General features: G+C 33.2%; 2 protein-coding genes across 7 annotated transcripts in view; one reads left to right on the top strand and one right to left on the bottom strand.

The window, feature by feature from the left end:
- Positions 1-1,748, bottom strand: part of LOC117687545 (carnitine O-palmitoyltransferase 1, liver isoform) — a 29,216-nt gene extending 27,468 nt beyond the window's left edge. For both annotated transcript variants that reach the window (XM_034464273.2, XM_066087870.1), the window contains exon 1: positions 1,502-1,748. In XM_034464273.2, the coding sequence (XP_034320164.2) occupies positions 1,502-1,623 (122 nt within the window). In that variant the 5' untranslated portion in view covers positions 1,624-1,748. The remainder of the gene's footprint in view (positions 1-1,501) is intronic.
- Positions 1,749-2,058: 310 nt separating this feature from the next.
- LOC105324387 (uncharacterized) lies at positions 2,059-23,267 on the top strand. Of its 5 annotated transcripts, none has more exons than XM_066087856.1 (20): positions 2,065-2,206; positions 5,311-5,406; positions 6,488-6,641; positions 6,961-7,114; positions 9,033-9,193; positions 10,897-10,999; positions 11,616-11,756; positions 12,105-12,193; positions 12,862-13,032; positions 13,365-13,544; positions 14,418-14,646; positions 14,904-15,096; positions 15,553-15,737; positions 16,003-16,080; positions 16,333-16,413; positions 16,661-16,684; positions 18,293-18,498; positions 18,751-19,995; positions 20,147-20,295; positions 22,252-23,267. In XM_066087856.1, exons 2-20 carry the CDS (start codon positions 5,336-5,338, stop codon positions 22,454-22,456), a joined length of 3,819 nt encoding a protein of 1,272 aa, XP_065943928.1. In that variant the 5' UTR covers positions 2,065-2,206; positions 5,311-5,335; the 3' UTR covers positions 22,457-23,267. The 5 variants fall into 5 exon arrangements, with proteins under 5 accessions (XP_065943932.1, XP_065943928.1, XP_065943922.1 ...); XM_066087850.1 differs by having other exon boundaries at positions 9,033-9,223; XM_066087863.1 differs by having other exon boundaries at positions 9,033-9,223; positions 20,147-20,344; positions 22,252-22,389.
- The last annotated feature ends 273 nt before the right edge of the window (positions 23,268-23,540 follow it).

Below are 23,540 nucleotides of genomic sequence, written 5' to 3'. Positions count from 1 at the left end.
AGAGATACCGTAATAAATATACACAATGACATGTATTACTACGATAAATCTATTAAACTCAATTCACTCACATCAATATTTGAAAAAGACATGAAGTACTACAGAATATTCTTATTTTAGGTACATTAGCTCCCGATTTATTTTTTAATATCACAAATAATAAATCTTACATTTTCATACATATTTTATTTTTCTTTATTTATTTATTTATCAATGATTCATTAAAATCATATTCCTGAGCTATGAAATAAGCTTATATCTAGTATTTTCTTTTAACATAAAATAATTATATTTATACTGTCTTAAAGTCTTTACTATGTATATGTAATTGTGATTACATTGAAAATTAAATTTAAACATATATCATACATATAACAATTTATATTGATGTGTATTATCTTTATAATATCATATTTCATCTAACATGTCTAATATGGAATTGGAATTAACTGAGTTTTAAAGTTCATTTACCTGATTTTGTATTCATTAATTGTGTATATCTCAAGAATCAAAACTTCCTTACAACATGTATCATGTGTATAAAAAAAATTAAGGTCAATCTTTCAATTCACAGTCATTTATAATATTTTTTTCATGTTTTAATCAGATTGAAAAGCATTTCCTTCCTTGTTTAATTCCGTGAAATAATTTTATTTTAAAAATAAACTCTTAATTAGACTTCTTGTATTTAAGTTTTTACATCCAGGAGAATCCATGAGATGCTATACCAAATGCTGGTGCCAGCAATCAATCTGGTCTTACTTTATTATTACCGGTACATTGCTTACAATAAATCTAATTATGTAGTTGTATTACAAGGCTGCCATTTTAAATGATCAACTGTATAATTCAATTCAATTTGAAATTAAATTCACATATACTGTGTATCTAGACTATAAATTCAAATTGACTAAACCTAAACTTCAGATTGATATGTGCCGAATAGGATATAAATTTAAAGTGCAAAAAATAAAAAAATTTGATTTTGAAATTTTTTATACATTAAATCTGCATTAATGTAACAAGTTTTGGTTGAGAAGATTTTCTATATGTCTAAAGTTTGTAAGATTAATCCCCAAGAAGTTCTGGATATACTGAGGGATCAATCTACGTTATAGTATGGTTACAGAAAAAGTTGTTTACCAAAAGTTGACAATTCATCCATCCTAATGCCGATTTACATAAAAAAAAATTCAAAATGAATTGTGTTTATTTTTTACACTTTGAATTTATATCCCATTTGGGCTATTATATCCCTAACGGGCTATTATATCCCATTTGGGAGATTGCGCCTAACCTGTTAAACTGTTTATATATACAATCTGAAATTATTAAAACATGCTGGCCAAAAAATTAAGCGAAGAGAATTTTTTTAAAATGATACCGTTTGCATTTTAAAGGAATGTCTCTGCAACTTACACAATAGCAGACACGGAGCATCTTGGGAATATCGATCGCAGACCAAAAGCAATAGTTTTATCAAAACCCATAAACTTTTTACCTTGTTCGGTAGAACCTTCGGACGAGCGACCTTCGCCATTCATTGTAAATATTCCTCTGATATTCCTCTTCCGATGCGTGTGGCACTGAGGGCTCATGAACGGCACACCTCGCCTCTGCCATCTATACTCCTTGAAAAGCAGACAATTAAAAAATAAAGGTTGCTCAAGTGTCTAGACTACAGTTCTAGTAAACTGTCTGAACTGCTGCAGCAGTGTCGTCCGTCTGTTTACGCTTTGTTTGTGATATATATTTGGGATTGCTGTAATTTAAATTTCCAAAACGATATATTGGCAGATTAGCATTTTGTGAAAGAAATGAAGATGTATGGCAATTTTACAACATAATTAATGAACATAATTGATTTAAAATTAGTAAATGGCTAAAATATTGAGGAAGAACAAGTTAAATTTATATCAAGTTATCTTTTCGTTTTGTAAAGTATATTATCTTAAAACTGATTATGCTAGGTTCCGAGGTCTTCCGATAAGGTTGTTGTTCCATCGGAAGGTTTTTGGAACCAAGCTAGATCTGCAATACACTTGTTTAGATATAGATTGTGCAGGGATATTAAGCTTTTGTCTGACACAGACGAAAGACGCTCTTATCCCCCTTTATATTTTACAGAAAAGAAACGATCATCAGCACTTTATAAAACAAACGCAGACCGATAGATTATTGATGGTAGATTTTGCAAACTAACAAGGTATGCATTTATCAGGCTCCTGTGCCATGATACATTTTATTTAATTACATCATCGAAAAATAATGAGATAGAAACAGAGTGTGCTCGTCCAAGTTGTTGCCCCTGGGCCAGGTGTGTATATATAAAGGGGCATCACAAGATTATGACTTTTGCACATAAATGCAATTATGCCTGATTTAAAGCCACCATCGGAAAACCACATTCGGTCTCGCCTCTCTTCCTAATTTGTAAGTCTCTCTTCCTAAGTAATTACAGTAAGACATACGAGTCCAGCCATGTCCTGGCTTTCCGTCGATAGCATTTAGCATGCATTATATGTGTTTTATAGTATGAACGAAATGTAAGAACATGTTGAGGGCGATGCCAACAGTCATGACAGTTCCTGCATTTTCAATGTCAATTTGTATCTATAGATCCATTGGAAGCATGAACAGTTAGATCTAGCTGCAGAGCTGTAGCTCCCTGTCTGAAAAAATTTGGATGGACGACCTGGGAGCTACAGTGCCTGACCCTCCCATGGTAAAAAAACTGCAGTTTACGGCGCACAAAAAATTGCGCTAGTTTTGGACTGATTAATCTCATTTCCGAAAATATTCTGTACAAATATTTGATTCCAAAAAATTCCTCGGACAATTTACTACAGATATCGTCACTTCATTTGCCTCTGATATTCTTCTAAACACGATCACCAGCCCTGTAAAGTGAAGTGGTGCAATTTGTTTACATGTAAAAATGGCAACTCTCCATCTGAACGTTAATTAACATACTTTATTTTCCGAGGTCTGTTGGCATGTTTCAAAGAAAGTCTAAGGCAAGTAAAGTAACAATACCAGTAGTAAATTGTCTGAAGAATTTAATGGTACTAATTGTTTTTACAGAATTTGTGTGATAATAAGGTTAATCAGTCCAAAACTAGCGCAATTTTTTGTGCGCTGTAATTGCAGTTTTTTCACTATGGGAGGCACTTTAACTCCCAGGTCGTCCATCCGAATTTTTCAGACCGGGAGCTACAGACCTGCAGCTAAGTTAGATCTGCCTATCGGTATCTGTGTATTCATTACATTAAATTGTGACATCATATTTATCATGATAATAGTGGCAGAAATTATCTGACAATTTTCATTAAAATTGCTATATAGCTTGATCCCTGTCTGTAAGAATTAATTTGGATGGACGACCTGGAAGCTACAGTTCTTCATAGTATGGCATGAAATCTTAAATAATTAATGACTATTAAGGGTAGGGAAGCTGCCATCTTGATCCACCATTTTCAATAAACTGTACATTAGGTATACATGTAGTTTGATATCTCTGATATTAATTCTCATAATTGTATATAGATGTTATCTTTAGGCCCTTTTTGTTAGATAGTCATTAGGTCATGCAGGATGGGCAATGTGTTTTGTCAGGAGTTATCGATCATTCATTAATATGAGATGTAAATAGTAACTTTTCTAAATCTTCCAAAAGTATCAGAAGAACATTGACAAGTTTTTAAAATCATGTAAAATATTTTAGAACAATTTTAACAAGACTTAGGACTTTCAGTAGGAGGTATTATGTATTTCTTGCATCATACCAAGTTAAAAATGACGCTGGTTTCAAGTGAAATATACTTAGATTGCGTAGTGTTAGCTCAAAAGCCAGCCAAGTCATGTTGACTTCAAAAACCCATGGCTGAGTGGTCAGTAATGAAATAGACAGGCCGACATCACAATGCAGTTTGACACAACTACCCAAAGTCCAAGCTCTTGTTAAAATTGTTCTATTGTCTGAACAATTATTTTCAAACTTGTATGTGATCTTTCATACAGAGATTGTTTTTGGATGAGTTTCTAATCATACATCAATGTGGCAAATGCTGCATGCATGTCATGAAATTATTTGATGTATGATTGGTATTATATATCATGTATATGTTCAATTATTTTTTATTTGTTGAAAGTTAATTCAATGTTTAACGTCACTTTTTAAGTACAAAGCCTACTTGGTATGCGAGATAAAATCGAATAAAATTTTTTTCCAATTGAAACAATTGGATATGTTTATTTATGTATATAAAATAATACAAACACTCATTGCTGGCAACCCAAGGCCAGTCTAGCATAGGCTTTATGATAATGGATTAGAAAGAATAATCTTACCGTGACCAGGCTACGCTCAGGTCACAGTAAGAATTTGTCCCACATACTTGCAATGTAGCATCCGCAAAGCTGATCAGCTTCGCGTCGATTTTAAGTCTTTTAAAAATAATCTGCAGAGGAAAAACACATTTTTATGCATTACAAACCTTTTTAAACATGCATATGTAGTTTAGTCCACAAAATATCCATTTAATGAGTCTTACCAAGGCATTTTGTTAATTAAAAATACGCGTTTGAATTTGCCTGCCATTTTTTCGGAAATCGCACTCGGACTATCTCGGATTTTATCGTTAACATGGCGACCATAAACAGCAAATTTTCAAACCTGATGTTAAAAGTGACTGCGACTTCATTTGCAAAAACAGTTAATATGGTAATATGGGATTACAAAAGAGCAACATTGTAGATATTTGAGACCAATCATATGAAAATTTAGGCAAGATACAGCGCGATATAATTTTTTAAAATTTGCTACGAAGTGAGTATATGGGACGAATTCTATCACTTTTAACTTGTAAAGTTGCTACTCTACTATACATCAACATAAAGCGCATCATAGAGAATCGGATTTACATAGTTAGTTACTGTAGTAGTACAATTTAATTAGATTGCATGGAATTTATGAAAATTCAAATATAATTTACAGTCATATCCCCAAAAATGTAGTTTAATAGCTGTTAAGGTAGTCCATACTACATGCATACCCTGAAGTTTGGTATGTTTCAGCCTCATAATAATTTTAAATTCACCTCAGTTATGGATGGACTACCTTAAAAGTTGATCGAAACCAAAAAAGGTATGTCTGCTGCAATGTTTAAAAAAAAGGCTTTGACTGGGTGTTGGTTTTTTTTTCACACAGCAGTTCCTCCTTAACCTATGTAGGTAGATGTGACGATAAACAGAGAATTAACATTGGATGGCAATTGATGAAATTAAGATATGATAATTAAAAAATTTCAGATAGTCTGGAGTGGAAATTAAGATAATGCCACCTAGGAAGAGAAAGAGTGAACGAATGCTACGTCTTAAAGACAGAGAGAGAAAGCAGCTAAAAAGGTTAGGCCTATAAAAAAAAATTGTGTGTTTAGGGTAACACTGATAAAAATATTAGGTTAGGTAGGTAGGGATTTTTTTTTTATTTTTATCATATTTTTTTGCATGAATCCTAAGAATGTTTGTTTGTGTCATATTTAAAACAGATTTTTTTAATAGAAATAATTTAAAATTCACAATTGGATAAAAACAGACATCTAAAAATGGTAGGATCGGGGCATTTTTGTAGGTTAGGTCGGGTTACCCTAAACACACAACTTTTTTTTTTAGGCCTTAATAACTAATCTAAAAGGGGAAGGGGATAATGACACCCCGCTCTTGCAAGCACCAATTAGAAGAGTTACTGTATTTACAAAATAAAGTTTTAAGTACATGTACTAAATAGACTTTGCCCCTTCCCTCCACCACTAACCCTCTTCATTTGTGATTGTGATGCTATTTTAAAGCTGCTTGTTCCGATTTTACTATATAAAATCATTTTCTGAGAAAGTTACAGTTTCACCTTTTTTCGCTAGTAGAATCAGTCTCATTTCAAAGATAGAAATATTCAAAGTAAATCAAAATTGTGTTTTTGTGTATGTGGAAAATTAAAAAAAAAAAAACCAATTGCATAATGGGAATTTTTCGTAAAGAAAACCAATTGGTTTCATCCCCTGATTGGTTGGGATTTAATTAAACCAACATTTTATTCATCAATTTTGATATGAACCCTTTAATGTAAGTTTGTTTAAATTGTAAACAAATTTTGTATAGCACTTTGCGATAAACATGTAGCTTAATTGACAAAAATGTTGTAAAAAGTGACATAAAATTTGAGATAAAATCAGACCAAGCAGCTTTAAGAGTTAATTCTAGTAGTTTTAAGACACATGTAAATATATTACGCATTTATATCTCAGTATCTATATTAATTTATTTGTCATCAGCTCATCTCAAAATAAAAAGGAACAAATCTTTTTTTTCATTTTAAACTCTATATACATGTACTTGCTCATTTGATATGAATAAATATATCATATATTAAGGGTTAGTGTTTTGTCGTTGTCATCAAATAAATAACACCAAATTAAAAATATTATTTCAGAATGGTGTTCAAGAAAGGGGGACGGGCATCGTCCAATGTGCGTAGCACCGCGGTAACCGCATTGGTCATGGAATGCTGGGAAGAAAACCTGAGTCCCGTGCAAATCCAGTCATTTAAACAGAAAGTTCTGGAATGTCAAATTGCACAAGAAAAGGTAAGAGTTTCAGTGACTTCCAGTGATGGGATCAATTGATTAAGGCAAAAAAAATGAATTATTTGTTTATTCTAGACTGACAAATCATATCATTTATTGTTTCATTCAATCTGTTTTGGAAAGTTTATATTATAATAATTCAATTTCACTTTTTACAGAGTTTGACAAAGTTTTTAAAATCAAGCTCATCTCCTCTTTAGATTTTTGTACAAAAAAAAATGCAAATCAAATACTTGCCTATTGAGTTATATTTTGAAATTTTTGGCTTTAATAACCAAAGATAGACTCTAGCATTTTTGTATTCTAATTTTGGTTTCAGGTAAAAGAGGCTCACCGATTGGCAGAGCTTGGTTTAGCGATTGTCACGGTGATGGATGATCCTCGCAAGCCGATTCCTCCCCCCACTCTGCAGCAGCTTCAGGCAAAGACTGGTAGCACCTATGGGAATGCACCAAACTCACAGCCCACAAAGGGTATGTGTCAGCAGGCCAATAGTAGTGTGTATTGGGACAGTAATTAGGGCCCCGCAAGGATTTGCGGGTGCCCTATAGTAATCACTCTGTCCGTCCGTCCGTCCTTCTGTCCGTCCATCCGTCTGTCACTCTTCCGTCCACAAATTTCATGTTTTTTTCTAATAACTTTTTTTATGGTTGCCCAATCAAGTTCAAATTTGGTATGGTAGTTCAATAGGCAGAAATACATATTTTGATGCTAAGTTTGGTTCTCTATGTCTTCTGGTTTGGAGCTGGGGTGGTGGGGTAGATTCCTAACTATGCACAAGAATGAATGGGCAAAGAGAGATAACTGCTGAGAATGAATGGGCAAAGAGAGATAACTGCTGAGAATGTTACCATTGTATACATGGAAGGCTGTGCAATATTTGTCCTTTGGGATTAATTAACCTTCCACACTATTTTATTTTTTAATTATTTATTTTATTTTTTTCTACCTTAATGCTGTTAATTTTAACAGGTAATCAGATAATAACCCCATTCTGTCATTTCTGAAAAAAAAAAATCTTATTGTAAATTTAGAAGAAAAGGATGAGAGAGCAGAACAATTAATCCCCTGGGATTAATTATCTTGCCTGCTGCAGAAAATTTAGAGGCTTATCTCTATCTGTCATATCGAGATTAATGAACACCTTTGTCTGCACTGATGTTTGTTTTGAAGCAAATTAAACTCTCATTCCATGAGCTGCACCCTAATAGTTTTACCGCTGTTTAAAGGATGGTATTTGATAAAGAATATATTTCATTCTAGTCCAAATACTGAGATTCATTATCTTGCCTGTTTCAGAAAATCTAAGGTCCGTCTTTATCTGTTCTATGTATTACCGTACACATGTGTCTGCAAGTGATGTTTGTTTGAAGTTGAGGCAAAGCCTAGGTTTTTTTAACAAATTTTATTTCATCCAATGTTTAACCTCCTTTATCCCATGGATATGACTCATTGGATATTCATTTGATATCCCACAGTTGTGACTTTACAACGGGATATGCATAGGCATAATGAAGTAAAATAATGTGGAGTTTTATAAACAGTGTAAACATTGATTGTGGTGTATAAAACATGGGATAAATAGAATCTCATATGATTTGTAGTATAATATGATTTTTACCCAACTTGTGTGTTTTATCCCCTCACTAGGGCTCAAGAAAAAAACACTTTAATTGTTGGATGAAAATCATATCCAACTCCAAATCATGAGATCCTATTATTGCAGTTCTTTACATCTTATGCTGAGCATTTATTTTTCATCGTTGTTAATATAAAGAGGATGGAATTCAAAGATTTTTTCACTTCTCTATATTAATTGTCATAGCGGGGCCCTTCCTGACTGGTCAGTTTTCTAGTTGTACCTGTTTGTTTCAGGGTAAAAGTGTAACTATGTATAAGATCTGTTAGGGTATGCACCAGGGCAACAAGAGTATGATCAGGGCAATAGGAGTATGTATTGGGGCATGAGTGTTACATGTATGTATTGGGGTAAAATGGTATGTATAAGGTCAGCAAGCAATCTGACTAAAGCACTGACTTCTATTGCGCTATGCAATAACATAATATAGGTCTGTACTTTAGTCAGATTAGTCGGCAAGGGTACACACCAGGGCAAAAAGAGATATGTATCGGGGCAATAAAGGTATGTGTCAGGGCAATAAAGGTATGTGTCAGGGCAATAAAGGTATGTGTCAGGGTAATAAAGGTGTGTTTCAGGGCAATAATGATAATGAATCTTGGCAGCAAGGTTATATATATAATAGGCAGCAAAGGCAATTCACTAGAAATAAAGGTATGAATCAGTGCATTATAGGTATAAAGTCATTTACTTATCATTAATTCTTATGTCATCACCCGTGTCAATTCTTATATTTAATGTCATTTCTTCAGAGCCACCAAGATCCACTAGCCCAGACATCATCTTCATCGGAGAGAGTCCTCCCACCCCCAGGGTACCACCCAGCCCCACCATAACTCCACCTACCCCCACCCAGAAACTGCAATACCGGTTCACATCTACAAACCACACAGCAGCTGTTCCAAGACAACTGGTGAAAACTTTACACATGCCTGATGGTCAGGTACACGGTGTCTTCCTTTGTTTGTCCATCTGTCTATCCATTGTCACTTGTCTGTCCATCCATTGTTGCTCTGTCCATTACTGTATCCATTTGACGTCTAAAAATTGTTATATGTCCACCCATTGTTCTTTTCTTTATCTGTCTAGCAGTTGTCATTGATCCATTCATTGTTTTCTGTCCATCATTTGTCCTTCATTATTATTTTTTTCTTTTACATTTCTTACTAATTCATCTATTTCCCACTTCATTTCTTTCCCTCTTTGTATCAATAATTTCCAAAGAAGAATGCAGACATAGCAAACACATTCATAATGAATTTATACTTGCGCAGAAAAGCTAGTTTCATTTCTGCTTATCTTTCAAGAAATTTTTTATCTAATGAAATGAAAATAAAGATTCAGATCACATATCCATGGATCTTTGCTATGCTTGTATTTTTCTGTATGCGCTTAAATGTATACTGTAGAAACAGAAATATCCGTTATAATTTTGGTTTTCCGTATAAATCATCGAAATTAAAGCGAAGACGAATTTCTAACCCGAGTATTAAAAAATACTGAGTGATACATTTTAGGGATTACAATATAATGACGAAATTAAATACCAACGAAATTATATATGGTTTAAGAGAATAAATTTTAATCCAACAAAAATATGTGCTTCTACAGTATATCAGTTTTTTCCCTATGTCTTTCCTGTGTTATCCTGACCATCTACTTTTAAATTTATATCTATTAAAAAAATTACTGAACCTTTTTTGCCTTGCTGTGGAATCATATAATTTCGTGGGGGCCAATTTTCGTGGATTGTGTGATTTTTGCTTATTCATGGGGATGTAATTTCGTGGATGCGTTGGTTTTCAGTTTCAGTAGGAAAACTAAATCTTTTACAAATAGTGTTCGTGGAGGATGTAAATTCGTGGGTGAGGGATATCCATGAATACCACGAAAATTGAGCCACCTTGAATTCTAATAATTCCACAGTATTTGCTAAGTAATGAACCTTCTACACCATGTTCATCATTTTATACAATTTGGCAGTTTATCAATTTTTTTTCTCTATTTTTTGTTCGTATATTAATCATTTAATTTTATTCTGAATTTCATTGTTAGTTTGTCAATCAGTTGAAAGTTAAAATCGCCAAAAAGAAAACCCCAACCTTTTATCACAGGAATTGGTTTTATGCATCAATGGTTTATTATGATGACATTCATTGCATTTCAGAGAATTTTTAGGTAGAGTGATCTGCCTTTTGATATAAAAAAAAAAATTGTGTTATGCAAATTAAGGATGTTTTCTGTGAAATCAATGTAATTGATGTTGACTCAATTTTTAAAGATTCTTTGGTTTCCCCTTGCTCATAAATGTCAAATCTTAATGAAGTATGAACCTTAATAAAGATTCAATTTTATAATTCAATAATTATTAAGTGAAATCACAGTATTATGTGTCCAGTTAATAACTGGCGATCCATGAAAATTTACCTCCAAAAATGTAAATGATTTCTGACATTATGTATTTACTAGAAAGTTTTATTTTTCCCCCTGCAATAAGGTTCACGAATTTTCTCCAAAATCTATGAATATTATCTTTAACAAATTAAATTTCACAGTAACGGTATATGTATTTATTAAATTAAAAGTTATGTTTTCCCCCCTCCGCCCTGTGATTAGGTTCATCGATTTCCTGCGTACCCCACCCTCGCCAGGCACCCCAACACCACTACGGTCCGTATCCAGGCAGGAGACGTCAGATTTACTACATCCCTGTTGCCAGGTAAACAAACCCTGTTGCCAGGTAAACAAAACCTGTTGCCAAGCAAACAAAAACCTGTTTTTCTAAAAAAAAAAAATTCATTTTCTTTTTAATGGATATACACAATTTATGTACTGTATTTATCTCTCTTTTTTTTAAAAATGTTTATCCTTAAGTTTTCCTGTAAAAAATTGGATTGTTCTTCTGGTAAATGAATAAATCATAATAATAGAATGATACAGAATTATTTATTTTAAGACTTCATAACATAAGATTGTTTACTCAGATTTTAATCTTAATCTTGAATCTGTCAACAAAATCAAATGCTCATTTGTAGGACGTTTATCATTAGAACTTTTATTTCATCTCCTTGTAATTTCTTCAATATTCATTGAAAACCATTTGTGTATTTTGTTGTTAAAGTTAATCTATGATGACATGACATTACAGTTGTCTGCAAAATGTTTTATGTTTGTTTTTGAAAGTGAAAAGCATTGTTGCTTGTATTTTAAAAGTATTGATTTTGATAAAATTTGGTAGCCCATTCAATAGGTCTACTCAGTCATTAAATAACTTATTCAAGAAACATTCCTAGAAGTTTTACAAGTGATGATGTGTAATGTCTTTTTCCTGACAGCAATTCAAAATGTTAACCCCAGTGTTACTCCTGTGCATGGGACATATGGCCTTGGGGTCAAAAGGCCGTTGCCACAGCAACCACAGCAACAGGTGGAGGACACCAGTCCTAAACGCAAAAGGGTGGAGACAGAAAATGAAGGTAAAAATAAATCTTGTCTCAGATTCTGAAAGTAAACATTGATATTGGGCTGTTAGATTGATGTTTTAGGACCCTTAGAGCCTTTTATTCAAGTTTGTTGTCCTTATACTATGTAAAGGAATTTCTTATATGATGAATTATCATATTCTGGTAAGTTCACATTATGATAAGTGTGTTTGCTGCAACTGTATTTAACTGTAGTAGACAAGGAATTGCTACTCAGAACTGAGAGTTATTTTGGGGAATACCATATAAATTTTGTTTTATGAAAACGCACTTCAAAATTTTTGTTGTTACTTTAAATTAAAAAGTTTAAATGCATTCAAATGAATTCAATATTATTTTCAGTAAACTGGGTGCCTTTGGATGAGTATTATTATGGAAAGTCAGAAGGAGATCTGTCATATGCAGAAGAGAAAAATGAGTTCAGGTTTAAGGTGAGTTTCCACTGTTGTTTCTGCAGTGAAAAAATTAATTCATCCTTTTAGTACTTTTATGAAACTCATCTTCCAATCTCAGTGTTGGTTCTGCAATAAAATGCTGTATAACAACATCAAGGATGCACATTTTGTCAAATATACTTCAGAACTTTCAATATGTTGATTTTCTTCGATCCCTTTTTTTAGTGCATGTTGGTACTGCAGTGCAATTTTGTATTACATTATGGCACAATAATACATTTCCAGGGTCATATCAACTCTAATACTTTCAATACTTCCATTTTCTCTTCTTTTGTTTTCGGTGTTGACATTGCAAAATGCTTTAAAACATGATCAAGTTCAGGGGTACGTTAAACCTTTCAGTAGTTTTTGTACTTTGATAATTATTTTTTCCCTCACATATCAGTGTTGGTTCAGAATTGACATGGTGTATAACAACATCGAGGCTTGATACTTATTCTGGATCCTCTTGACTCTTCCATCTGATCTTTCAGTACTTTTAGTACTTTGATTATAATATTTGTGTTTTCAGTGTTGGTACTGCAATAAGATGCTGTATAACAATATCAAGGCAATGATGCACATACAGGGTCACATTGATTCCTTCTTTTGATCTCTCAGTACTTTTAGTTCTTTGATTATGAATTTTTTTCATCTTTTTACAGTGTTGGTACTGCAATAAGATGTTGTATAACAATATCAAGGCAATGATGCACATACAGGGTCACATAGACTCCAGTAAACAACAGAACATTGATCTGAGTGACCTCACACAGTGTAAACACTGCTACCGACAGTTCGACACACCGTTTGAGATGCAGACCCATGTAGAAAAGGTGAGGGGGGACAGGGGAATTATGGGATTGATTGGTGAGAGCCTTGAGTATTTAATTTGTCTGAAATTGATAAATGCAATACACTATTTTAAAAATCCCCATTATGTGAAGATTAAGAAAAAAGGATAATTGGAATTTTAAACAAATGAATGCTTGTTTCATATCAAAGGATATAATTTTCATATTCCTGATGCTAAAAAGTTGCCCAAATACATGACATGATATTCTCAATTACGGTATAAAAAAAAAATTTGTTAAATGTAAAAATCTTAGTTTAAATCTACAACCTGCTAAAAAAGTGGACACTGTTTTACTTCTGTTTCTTTTTTTAGGTCCACATGAACAATGTGAATGTGTTGATGTGTCGTATCTGTGAGCGAGATCACCAATCTCGTCACGCTCTGCTGACTCACATGAGAGTGAACCACAATGCGTGTGAGATGCCCTACATCTGCCAGCTCTGTAAATTCAGGTCGTCTATGTACAGCGATGTTGTCGATCACTTCAAGAAGGTGAAACGCGCATACACATGCCTCATGTAGATTTCACACATGCATCATTTCATTTGAATAGGATGTAAACAGGCATGGGGTAATCGTAATCAAATAATCATAATCGATTGTAATGATTAGTACTCTTTTTCAAGTAATTGACAGTATTCTGTAAATTATATGTACAGGTAGTCCACATTAAATTTTTCCATACAAATTTAATGTAGAATGAATTCCATTTTTTTCTGGCTTTTTAAATACTGTAAATTCTTTATTTTATGCAAGTACTTAAATCCGCGATTCGCTGTTTAGCATCAAATCGCGAGAATATAAAATAGCGAGCACCAATTTTTGTAATGGTTTCATATAGCTCAAAACTGTCTGAAAAATAAGAGCGGGATTTTAAAATCAGAGAGGACTGCTTCTCGCGATTTAATGCGGAAATTAATTCCTCACGTTTAATAAGGAATATACAGTAATTAATGTACAAGCACAGAAATATTCATTTACACATATTAATTTTTGTTTCATAAGTAACATTTATTTATGAAATTAAAGATGACCAAAACAATTTTGAATGTTGATAGTGTAGGATAAGTTTTATTGTTTTGTTGGATTGAGAAAAATGCCTAAAATTTCAGAACATGTAAATTTATGGTCAGTGGCTTTACCAGTGAACCCACTGTTATCTTTTATTCTTCAAGTTACATTTGATCTGGCACATTATAGACTTTTAAGTTATTGAAATTCAATTGCATTTGCCTATAAAACTTGGTGTTGATTACTTCTGATTTAAGAAACATGACAGCTTCCACCACATTGTATTAATTTTTTTTTATCAACATTTGATTTTAACATTCAGACTTAAAATGTTGAAATTTTTTCTGATTTTAGAAACACGACAGCTCCCAGCACATCCTGTGCCTGTACTGTCTCAAGGTGTTTGTGGTCAAGTTTGTGTCTCAGGGGTGGGGCCAGACCCAGACCTACTATGGTCACTTACTGAAGCACCAGTCCAAGTCCGGCAGCAAGAAGTGTAATAGCTGCAGGCTCACGTTTGTCAACCCTGCCGACTGCAAGAACCACAAGAAGAAAGACCATGTGGCCAACCAGAAGGGAATAGGTACAAACAAGATTATACAGTTTACTGTGCCATTCAGTCAACTGTATTTTAAGGTGGCTCAACACACCAAAATTTTATTTGATGGATTGATAAAGAATTATCTTTTAGAACTTGATTTCATGCAGCCATGCCAAAGAAAGAATAAGAGATATATATATAATATAAGTCAAAGAACTTGTTTATCAATTGTTGTGTATTTAAAGTTTAAGTTTTTAGTGTTTCTTATGATATGTAAATTCCAATCTTTTTTCCTACAGGTTCCTGCTCCGGAGCTTTTGAACAGGACCTGATGATAAAGATGCCGGAGGCGAGAAAGCAGGCTGTGAAGTCTCTCAATGCCCCAGCTGTTAGTAAGGTGCTGGACTTTGGAGGGACGAGATTCCCCTATGCCGTTAATTTCAACACCTGTGTGGAGTGTAAGACCGTCATGGGAACACCTGACCACTTCAGGTAAATATTAGAGCAATGAGTCGTCCTCAGTTAATTATTCATAAGCAAGTCAGATTGGCCAAAAGGATTTAATATCCGTTTAGTTTTTTGAGATATTCCAGGTATTATATACATAAACATGTATATTCTTTGGCGATATGAGAGTGATGAAGAAAATAGTGAAATAAAGGTTGTGAAAATACTTTAAAAAATATCATGATGAAAATAGTGAAACAGAGAAATCTTTAAATAACCAGATATACAGTAATGCATTTTAACCTAGTTTATTATCAAAATTCTTGAAATGAGTGGAACTTTCATCACTTTGAAGGTGAAGAGGACTAGGGTATCGCTAATTGAATAAGTATGGGGAAATAACTGGATAGTTCAAAGATTAAACCCCACTAAGATCAAGATAACAATCTTTATGTATATATACAAGTAAATATGAAAATGTTAAATTTTTTTATTTGCTAGGAAACACATTGAGTGCTCCATGTGTCGGTTCGCCACCAGCTGTAGTATAGCTTACGCTAACCACATGATGGGTTTCCACTCCGGTCAGATGACCAGCCTCAATCTGAACATCCCCTGGGAGCGCCCCATGAAGGAACACATGCACTGCCTCTGTGGATTTGCTAGTCGCTACGGAAATAAAATTGGTAGGTTTTTTGGGGAATAAAGTCTGTCAGATGATCAGAAAGGCTAATGTCATTGGTTTATTGTACAGGTCAGTTGTTTTGAAGAAAGTTATCAAAGTTGTCAAATATTTATTCTTTATCTGATGGGGTTTAATGACTAAAAAAAATGTGTATTAGAAATGAAGTTAATATTATTTTGAGTGAACTGTAATTGGACACATTTGATAATTTTCTGAATCATGATTGGTTAAATTTTTTCATAATTTTATTTGTTATTGTTGAACAGCCAATCACCTGGTGTATTGTACCAAAAGATCCTGTTACAACAAAAAGCCAACTCAAGTCATCAGAGAGGTGGAAGAAGGTATTTATTTAAGGAACAATTAATAACCTGTATTGAAATTGATATATTGAAGTATGTAATTTTGTTCTGCAGTGCAAACTACCTTCATAGTCACATGAAACATAGAAAAGGAAGATGGAGTTTAACTGTATAGTCTAAAAATGCTCATGACCTTCTAACTCTCTAAATAGATTTTATTAAGCTTTGAGTAGAATTTTGCTGAATTCCTGACTTCCTGTAAATGATGTTGATTTTGTTTACTCTGACTACCAGAAGAACAGGATCCCCGCCACAAGCCCGGGGCCTCACTGCTGGATGTACTGGGACTGGTCAAGAAGAAGAACATCACCACAAGTAAGGGTCCATCTCTCTCTCTCTCTCTCTCTCTCTCTCTTTCTCTCTCTCTCTCTCTTGAGAATCTTTTGTATCTTTATGTAAAATTATGAATCTACTGTAACAGCAATAGATAGTGTTATAGTAGTAGAAATTTTAGATGGACGATATGAAAAGGTATATTGATCATGACTGGAAACAAAAAAATTATATCTTTTAAAACTACAGGCACCAGTTTAATCGGACTTTTTTTTTATTTTGCAAACAGAAGAGAGAACTAGCACTGACACTGGTGAGATTCTGTTGTCTTGTTATGTTACTATGGTAACCATCCATAAATCTCATTGGTGTGTTGTGTTGTTGCCATGGTAACCAACCTCAAATCTCATTGGTTCACCAGTCTTTATTTAATCATCAACTAGTCAGCTTCTTACCATAAATGCAATTAAAGAAGTGCTTTTTAGTTGGTTTCTTCTTTAGAGAGATTTTTTTAGTTTTATATGCTTGGCTGCATTTTGACATTTTGTAAGCTTTCCATGATATTGCTTGATATAGATTTGTTTAATTTCTCCTTTTTTAGTTGCTTGGTTGCAAATTAATTCTTACCAGCTTTTGATTTTCAAATTCAAATTGCCTTGAAGAATATCATCCTGTTAATAGATAGTTGTTGGTAAACTGTGCATCCCCCTTTGTTACCTTGTGAAAATCAACACCAACCAACTATACCTCAATTCCAATGCAAAATTTATTTCTCAATAAATTTTAAGACAATTTATTAGTCATAGCATAGTATGCAAAAAAATTCATGTTAACTTTCAATAACAGCTTTTGCATTTTGTAATCTTGACCAGAACTTTTTTTACCTCTACAATATTCTCACTTACCAGTTGTGTAAGGAAAGTCAAAAGTGACTGCTTTTTCATCCAATCTTCTGTTTTAACAACATTTTTTGTATAATATTGCTTTGTACGTAGAACCATTTGAATTTCATTCTCATTAACATTTGCTCATCAGAATCTGATGTGTTTGTATCTAAATACAGTTATGATGTCATTTGATTAAATGTCATTAAGAGGAGATTTTTTTTTTCATTAAGAGAGGATCTTCTACCAGTGTGATCATTTTCAGTTAATGATTATAAGAATATTTAATATGTATGCCCTTAAGGTTCATACAATAAGCATGATTCCATTTCCCCTGTTGATTCTGAAGTCAATAAATATCTTGATTGACAAATACAAAATTTGTTTATATTGAAAATCAAATTATAATTGGATCAGTCAATCAAATTATATAATAACACAATCTTTTGAGGATAATGGCAAAATCTGATGCACAGATATGATGGAATTCTTTTTTTTGTGACCAGTATGCTTTTACTAATTGGAGTCTAGATAGGAATAGTCAGAAATGAATGATTTTTTTTGCAGACTATTAAAAGTAGTTTTATCATTGTTGAATATTAATTTTCATTGTTTAATTTAATTTGGTTCTATACTACAGGGAAGTAAGTAAATTGCATTTTCTTTAAGCCCTTATTTAAATTGGCTCACTATTAATGAAGGTGAAAGGGGTGTGTAATTAGAAAGAGGGCATTAGAATAGTCCTTATTCACCGTGGTTTCTTCAATATTTGTTTGCATCAATTTTAATTTTGTGGATTTGATAAAAATCACATTTTCAAGGATACTTAAATTTGTACACAATGATCCTATGTGTGTTAATAAAAATTGCACTTTAATGAACGTTTTATTCTGTGGATCATCTAAACAAAAGGAATCTATGAAAATAAATTTTTATTCAAGGAATGCTGATAAAACCACAGTACATTACTGAAGAAAATCTCACTATCTACAGCCTTGTTGATTTGCTACCACAATATATGAGTGCTATTTTGACAGAAATCCAGAAACGTCGATCCAGTGAAGAGCCATCAGAGTTGGTCTGGAAATCATCAGGGAGCACTCCTCAGCCTGCTGAACAGGAAGAGAGGCAAGAGAATGATGGGATACCTTCGGAGCTGAAAGGTGCCACTAAATGGAAGACGGTGAAAATCAAGGACCCCAGCACTCCATCGAAAGCCTCTGTCTTCCTTGGGGCATCTGATGTATGTAGAAATTACTCTATTGTTTCATCTGAGAGATACATGTTATTTTGCTGTGAATTCTGTTTTATAAATTTTTTGGCAGAAAGAGGCATCCTCAAAATCAAGTGTATTGCTAAATGTCATGCATATAATTTATTTATTCAAAGTTAAATGCTTAATCAAATCTACATTGTTGGAAAAAGAATTTAGCCAAATAATGGTTCATGCAAAATTTAATACGCTTATAGTACACATGTCAACTTAAAATTCTAGGAATCGTCCAAGGACCTGGAATCTACAAAAGATCCTAAAGAGAAAGGGGATGCAGAGATATCCATCAAAAAGGAGAAAATTGACAGTATTGAAGACCAATACTCAGCACAACCAGCAGAAGACAGCAGTGAAGAGAAACCAGAAGAAACATCAGGACATGAAGAGGATAGCTTGAAAGTCACAATAGAAACAGATATACAGAGTGATGAAGAGAAAGACATGGAAGATACTTTGCTATCTGCAAAGGAAATGATGGAAGAAAAATCAGAAAACAGTCTGTTGGGTATCAAAAGTGAGAGGATGGATGATGACAATATGATTGAAGATACACCTCCTGAATCTGGTGTGATCAAGCAGGATGATGCAATTTCTGACTCCGCTTTGGATACTTCTGGTGTTTTGGAAGAGGAGATTACAGAAAAAGAAAATGAAGCCAAGGAAAAGAATGAAGTAATGTTTGATTCAGCCTTGAATACTTCTGATAATGTGGAAGAGGACATGACAGAGAGAGAAGAAAAGGAAGAAGGAGAATCAGCACTGGTGAAGGAAACTGTTTCTGAATCAGCTGAAGATCATGCTTCCAATGAGACCAAAGAAAATTCATCCCTTCTCACATTAGCAGAAAACCAAACTGGAAGTGAGGAGAAGGAAGAGGAAGGAGAGCAATCAGAGAAAATACTGGAAGAATCAGTGGAGGATAAGCAAATTAACCAAAAAGTTGAAGAATCAACTGAGGATAAGAAAGATAACCAAAAAGATGTCTCAGAAGAAAATTCTGAGGAATTGGATGTTCCTATGGAAGCTGATGATATTGTGTGTAAAAAAGATGAGAGTGCATCAGGAAACCAAGTAGAAGGGGAAAATGAAGACCAAGGGAAAGAGGAAGAAAAAAAGGCAGAGGTGGAGGAAACAGCAGAAGTGGGAGATAACAACGAAAAATCTTTGACTGAACCTGTTCAGGTGGAAGATGGAGGAAGAAAATTTGAGAAAATAGAGCAGGACCAATCAAACAAAAAAGAAAAACAGGAGGAGATCGAGAAAGACAGCTCAGAGTCTGTGTCAACAGAAAAAAGAGAGGACCAAGGAGTATCAGCTAATGCAGAGAGTGTTTCTTTAGTTGAAGAAGGAACAAAGGGTCCACCCAAGGCAGATGATACTGAAGTGGCCAAGAAGGAAAGCTCAAGAGACAAACCAACTGAGGACACTGAAAGTAGGCAGAGGAGTGAGGCCTCCAGTAGGAGAAGTGTAAGGATTTTACTTTTGGTTTTGAACTGTACTAGAGTCATGCAGATTTCAATTCTGAAATTTATGCAGTGAAGCTTTTTTTAAATGAATTGATAATTTTTTTTAGAACTAAGTCAAAAAGGGAGAATAATTGAATTTGGTTATATTTTAGCCCACGCAGAGCCGTAGACCAGACGACAGTCACCATCACCATGACAACCGATCGTCTGGTAGGAGTGATCATCGAGGCCCCAACAGGTTCGGGGGACCACCAGACAATAGGGGGTGGTCAAGACATGACCATCACCCTCACGATAACAGGTAAAAATACCTGTGTGTGTCTGTAAAACAAAGAAAATGGAGATCTCAGGTATTTATACAAATTATGGGTACATGTTCATTAATGACGACATTGGATACATATATTGTAAATTTTAGATATTTTCATGCAAAGTGAAAAAAAATTTATAATGCTAAGTCATCTTTTTTATGCTAAAGTTAGTTTTTTCATCCAAAATTGTGCATAATTACCATCCAACCTCCTATTCATCCATGAATCATGCTAATAACGATGACGCAAACTTTGAGTTGTTACATGCACTTTGCTATGACTTTGTTTACTACACGATGCACCTCCAGGATTTAAGTTCATCGCTGATAGAGAACACATATTAAACTAAAAGCAAAGATTTTGACAGCAGTGCTTTCATTGGCCATTTGACATGTTGCTCTGAGATGACCTTGTGTGAGATGTTGTCAAACCATTTATGGTTTTTATACCCCCGCAAACGAAGTTTAGGGGGGTATATTGGTTTCACCCTGTCTGTCTGTCCGTCTGTCCGTCTGTCTGTCCGTCTGTCCGTCTGTCTGTAGACGCAACTTTGTCCCCCCTATAGAATTTTTTATTACTGCATGGAACAGTTTGAAAATTTGTACATATGTTGAACACCATCTGAAGATGTGCACCTGCAATTTTTTTTAAGATCAGACAAGATTTAATGATTTTATGACAGTTTTCATTTTCCTTATTCTATATATTGTACACTAATGTTGAAAAGTAAGGGAGGTAATCCTTACAGATTTTATTAATTAATTAATAGAAAACACTCTAAAATATATTTATATAAATACATCCAGATGGAGTTTTTTGTCTTTATGTCTTAATTAATAAAAAAAAAATTATTTTTTTTAAGTATTCTATCAACTGACAATGCAAAGTTTTTGTTTGTCAATGATAAATTCTTAGGAGCTAATGAGAACATCAAAGACAAGTGTGGCTGAATTCATTTGTCCCAAGGGAGCCATTATCTGAGCCATGGCTCAGATGGAGCATGTGTTTAGGGGAAATTGATAATCTGTAAAATGGGTGATGGTTTTGGGGCTATTTTAAAACTGTTTCATGTAAACCAAAAGGTCTATCATTATAAGGAAATAAATAATATAATTATTAATAAAGAAGTTAAACTATTTTTAGAGGTTGTTGAAATTTATTTGTCAAGTAATTTGATGAAGTGACCCTATTGGGCATTAATTTAAATGAAATTCAAAATTACTGATATGATTGTAGTGTTTTGGCAATTTTAAAATTGTTTGTAATATTAAATTTTCTTTTTTACATATTTTTACATAGTATGGTAATTATGGTAATGTTTTGGGAGTTTATTAAATTTAACAAACTCATCAAAGAAAATCATAGTCCTATGGGATCAATTTTCTGATATGGAGTTCAATTGTGCCATAGGAGAAAGTGAGGAAAATTTGAAACAACTAATTGCATCTGTCAAGACTCTTATTAGAAAGATATTGAAAGTTTTATCAACAGAAGAGCATTGCTTGGCTACCGGTATTTCTATTCACTGCAAAGGGAGGGGTTATTGTCATTTTGTTGGTTTTTCCTTAAATCAATTAAATTAAAAAAATATATCATCAAAAACATACATTTGTAAATGTATTGCTGTTATAGATATGTTTTTACAGTGAAATTCTGACAATTTTGATTTTAATTTTTCTTTGTTAACTTTTTTTTTTTTTTTTTACAATTCTAGAATTTTTTTTTTTTATGTGTTCCAAACCTTAATTATTATTCAATTCAATTATTTGTCCCATTTGAAATTAGCCTAGCGGGGGTATTAGTCCCATTAGGACAGTTCTAGTTTAAGTCTAATTTGAATTTGATTACTTTTACACAGAGATTGTTCTTTTTAGGAAAGCTACATGTAGCATCACTATGTGTTGAACAATTTTTATTTCAATTTTTTCAATAAATTAAATTTTCAGGGACAATTACAGACACCATGGGCAAAGCAGGCACTATGAGGATAGGCATCAGTTTGACAGAAACCGCTATGACGACAGGCGACATGGTTACCATGGCAACAGGCATGATGAGCATGACCACAGATATGGTTATGACAACAGGGCAACCAGAGGTTTTTTGAGAGGTCAAGGTTACTACAGAGGAGGGTACAGGGATTATAGATAAACTAGTGTATGTATATATATACATGTAACTAGTGTAGATTTAATTTGGGAACAACTCTTCACAAATTTTTTTTTATCTCCCAAACACAAGAGCTGGCCTTTTTGAAATTTAAAAGTTGGTACAATGTATTATAATGATCTGTAATTTTGATGTTTTATTTTGAGAGGTGCTGTTTTCAGAGTTTTTTTTTCAAGTTGAAACACATTTTTTATGTAATATTTGAAAATATATTATTTTCTCTCCTATAAAAAAATGTCTGTATTTTTTTTTTTTAATATTGAAACAGTAACTGTTAATGATAAATAAAACAGTTATGAAAGCAAAACAAGTGTCACTCTTCCTAGATTAAAAAAAGTTTTTTAAAGATGTTGACAGAGAGTTTACAATAGTTGATTTATTTCTGTATTGAAAAATCACTTTTGTTTTGTAACAGGATTTTCTATTTCTTTGTTACAATTTTATAATGAATTACCCTTGTTTTTGATAGCTTTTGGATAATGTACATATGTGCCATTTTGAGATTTTTTTTCAATCTCTGATGTACACTATTTCATACTCTTTGTTTTTAATCATATAAATAGTTCTACATTTATCTTTATTCAGTACTGCTCAATAATACATAAACAAGTACACCTGTATACAATTTGAAAATATTGTATTACACTGTACATTTGTAAGCAGCTGCTATCAGATAATTTTGGATATTTTTTTTAAGTTTGTGTATAGAATATTGCCTTAAAAAATGTTTACTTGTCTGCTTTTATATTGGATACTGATTATCAGTAAAACACAATTAAAACCAGTAATTAATTTTGTTTTGTATTGTTTGGGTTCTTGGACATGCTATAAGAATTGTAAAAGAGTGAATGTCTACAAAACTGTGATTATTTGAGGGAAATGGGGGAGGGGGTGAAATGGAATGGATAAATCACACTCTTCCCTATCCACATTATTCTTTCTGTTTATACCATTTACTATCAAAAATGTCAGCAAACAATATTTTGAAGGAATGGATTTTACTAAGTAATTGGGAGTCATTCTTTTAGTATTATGAGGTGATAATTTTGGTCGGGGGCGTGATCAA

This window comes from Magallana gigas, chromosome 1 (genome assembly GCF_963853765.1).
Source record: "Magallana gigas chromosome 1, xbMagGiga1.1, whole genome shotgun sequence".
Taxonomy (NCBI): domain Eukaryota; kingdom Metazoa; phylum Mollusca; class Bivalvia; order Ostreida; family Ostreidae; genus Magallana; species Magallana gigas.
The sequence above is the reverse complement of the archived record's forward strand: the minus strand, read 5'-3'. Positions and strand labels throughout refer to the sequence as shown.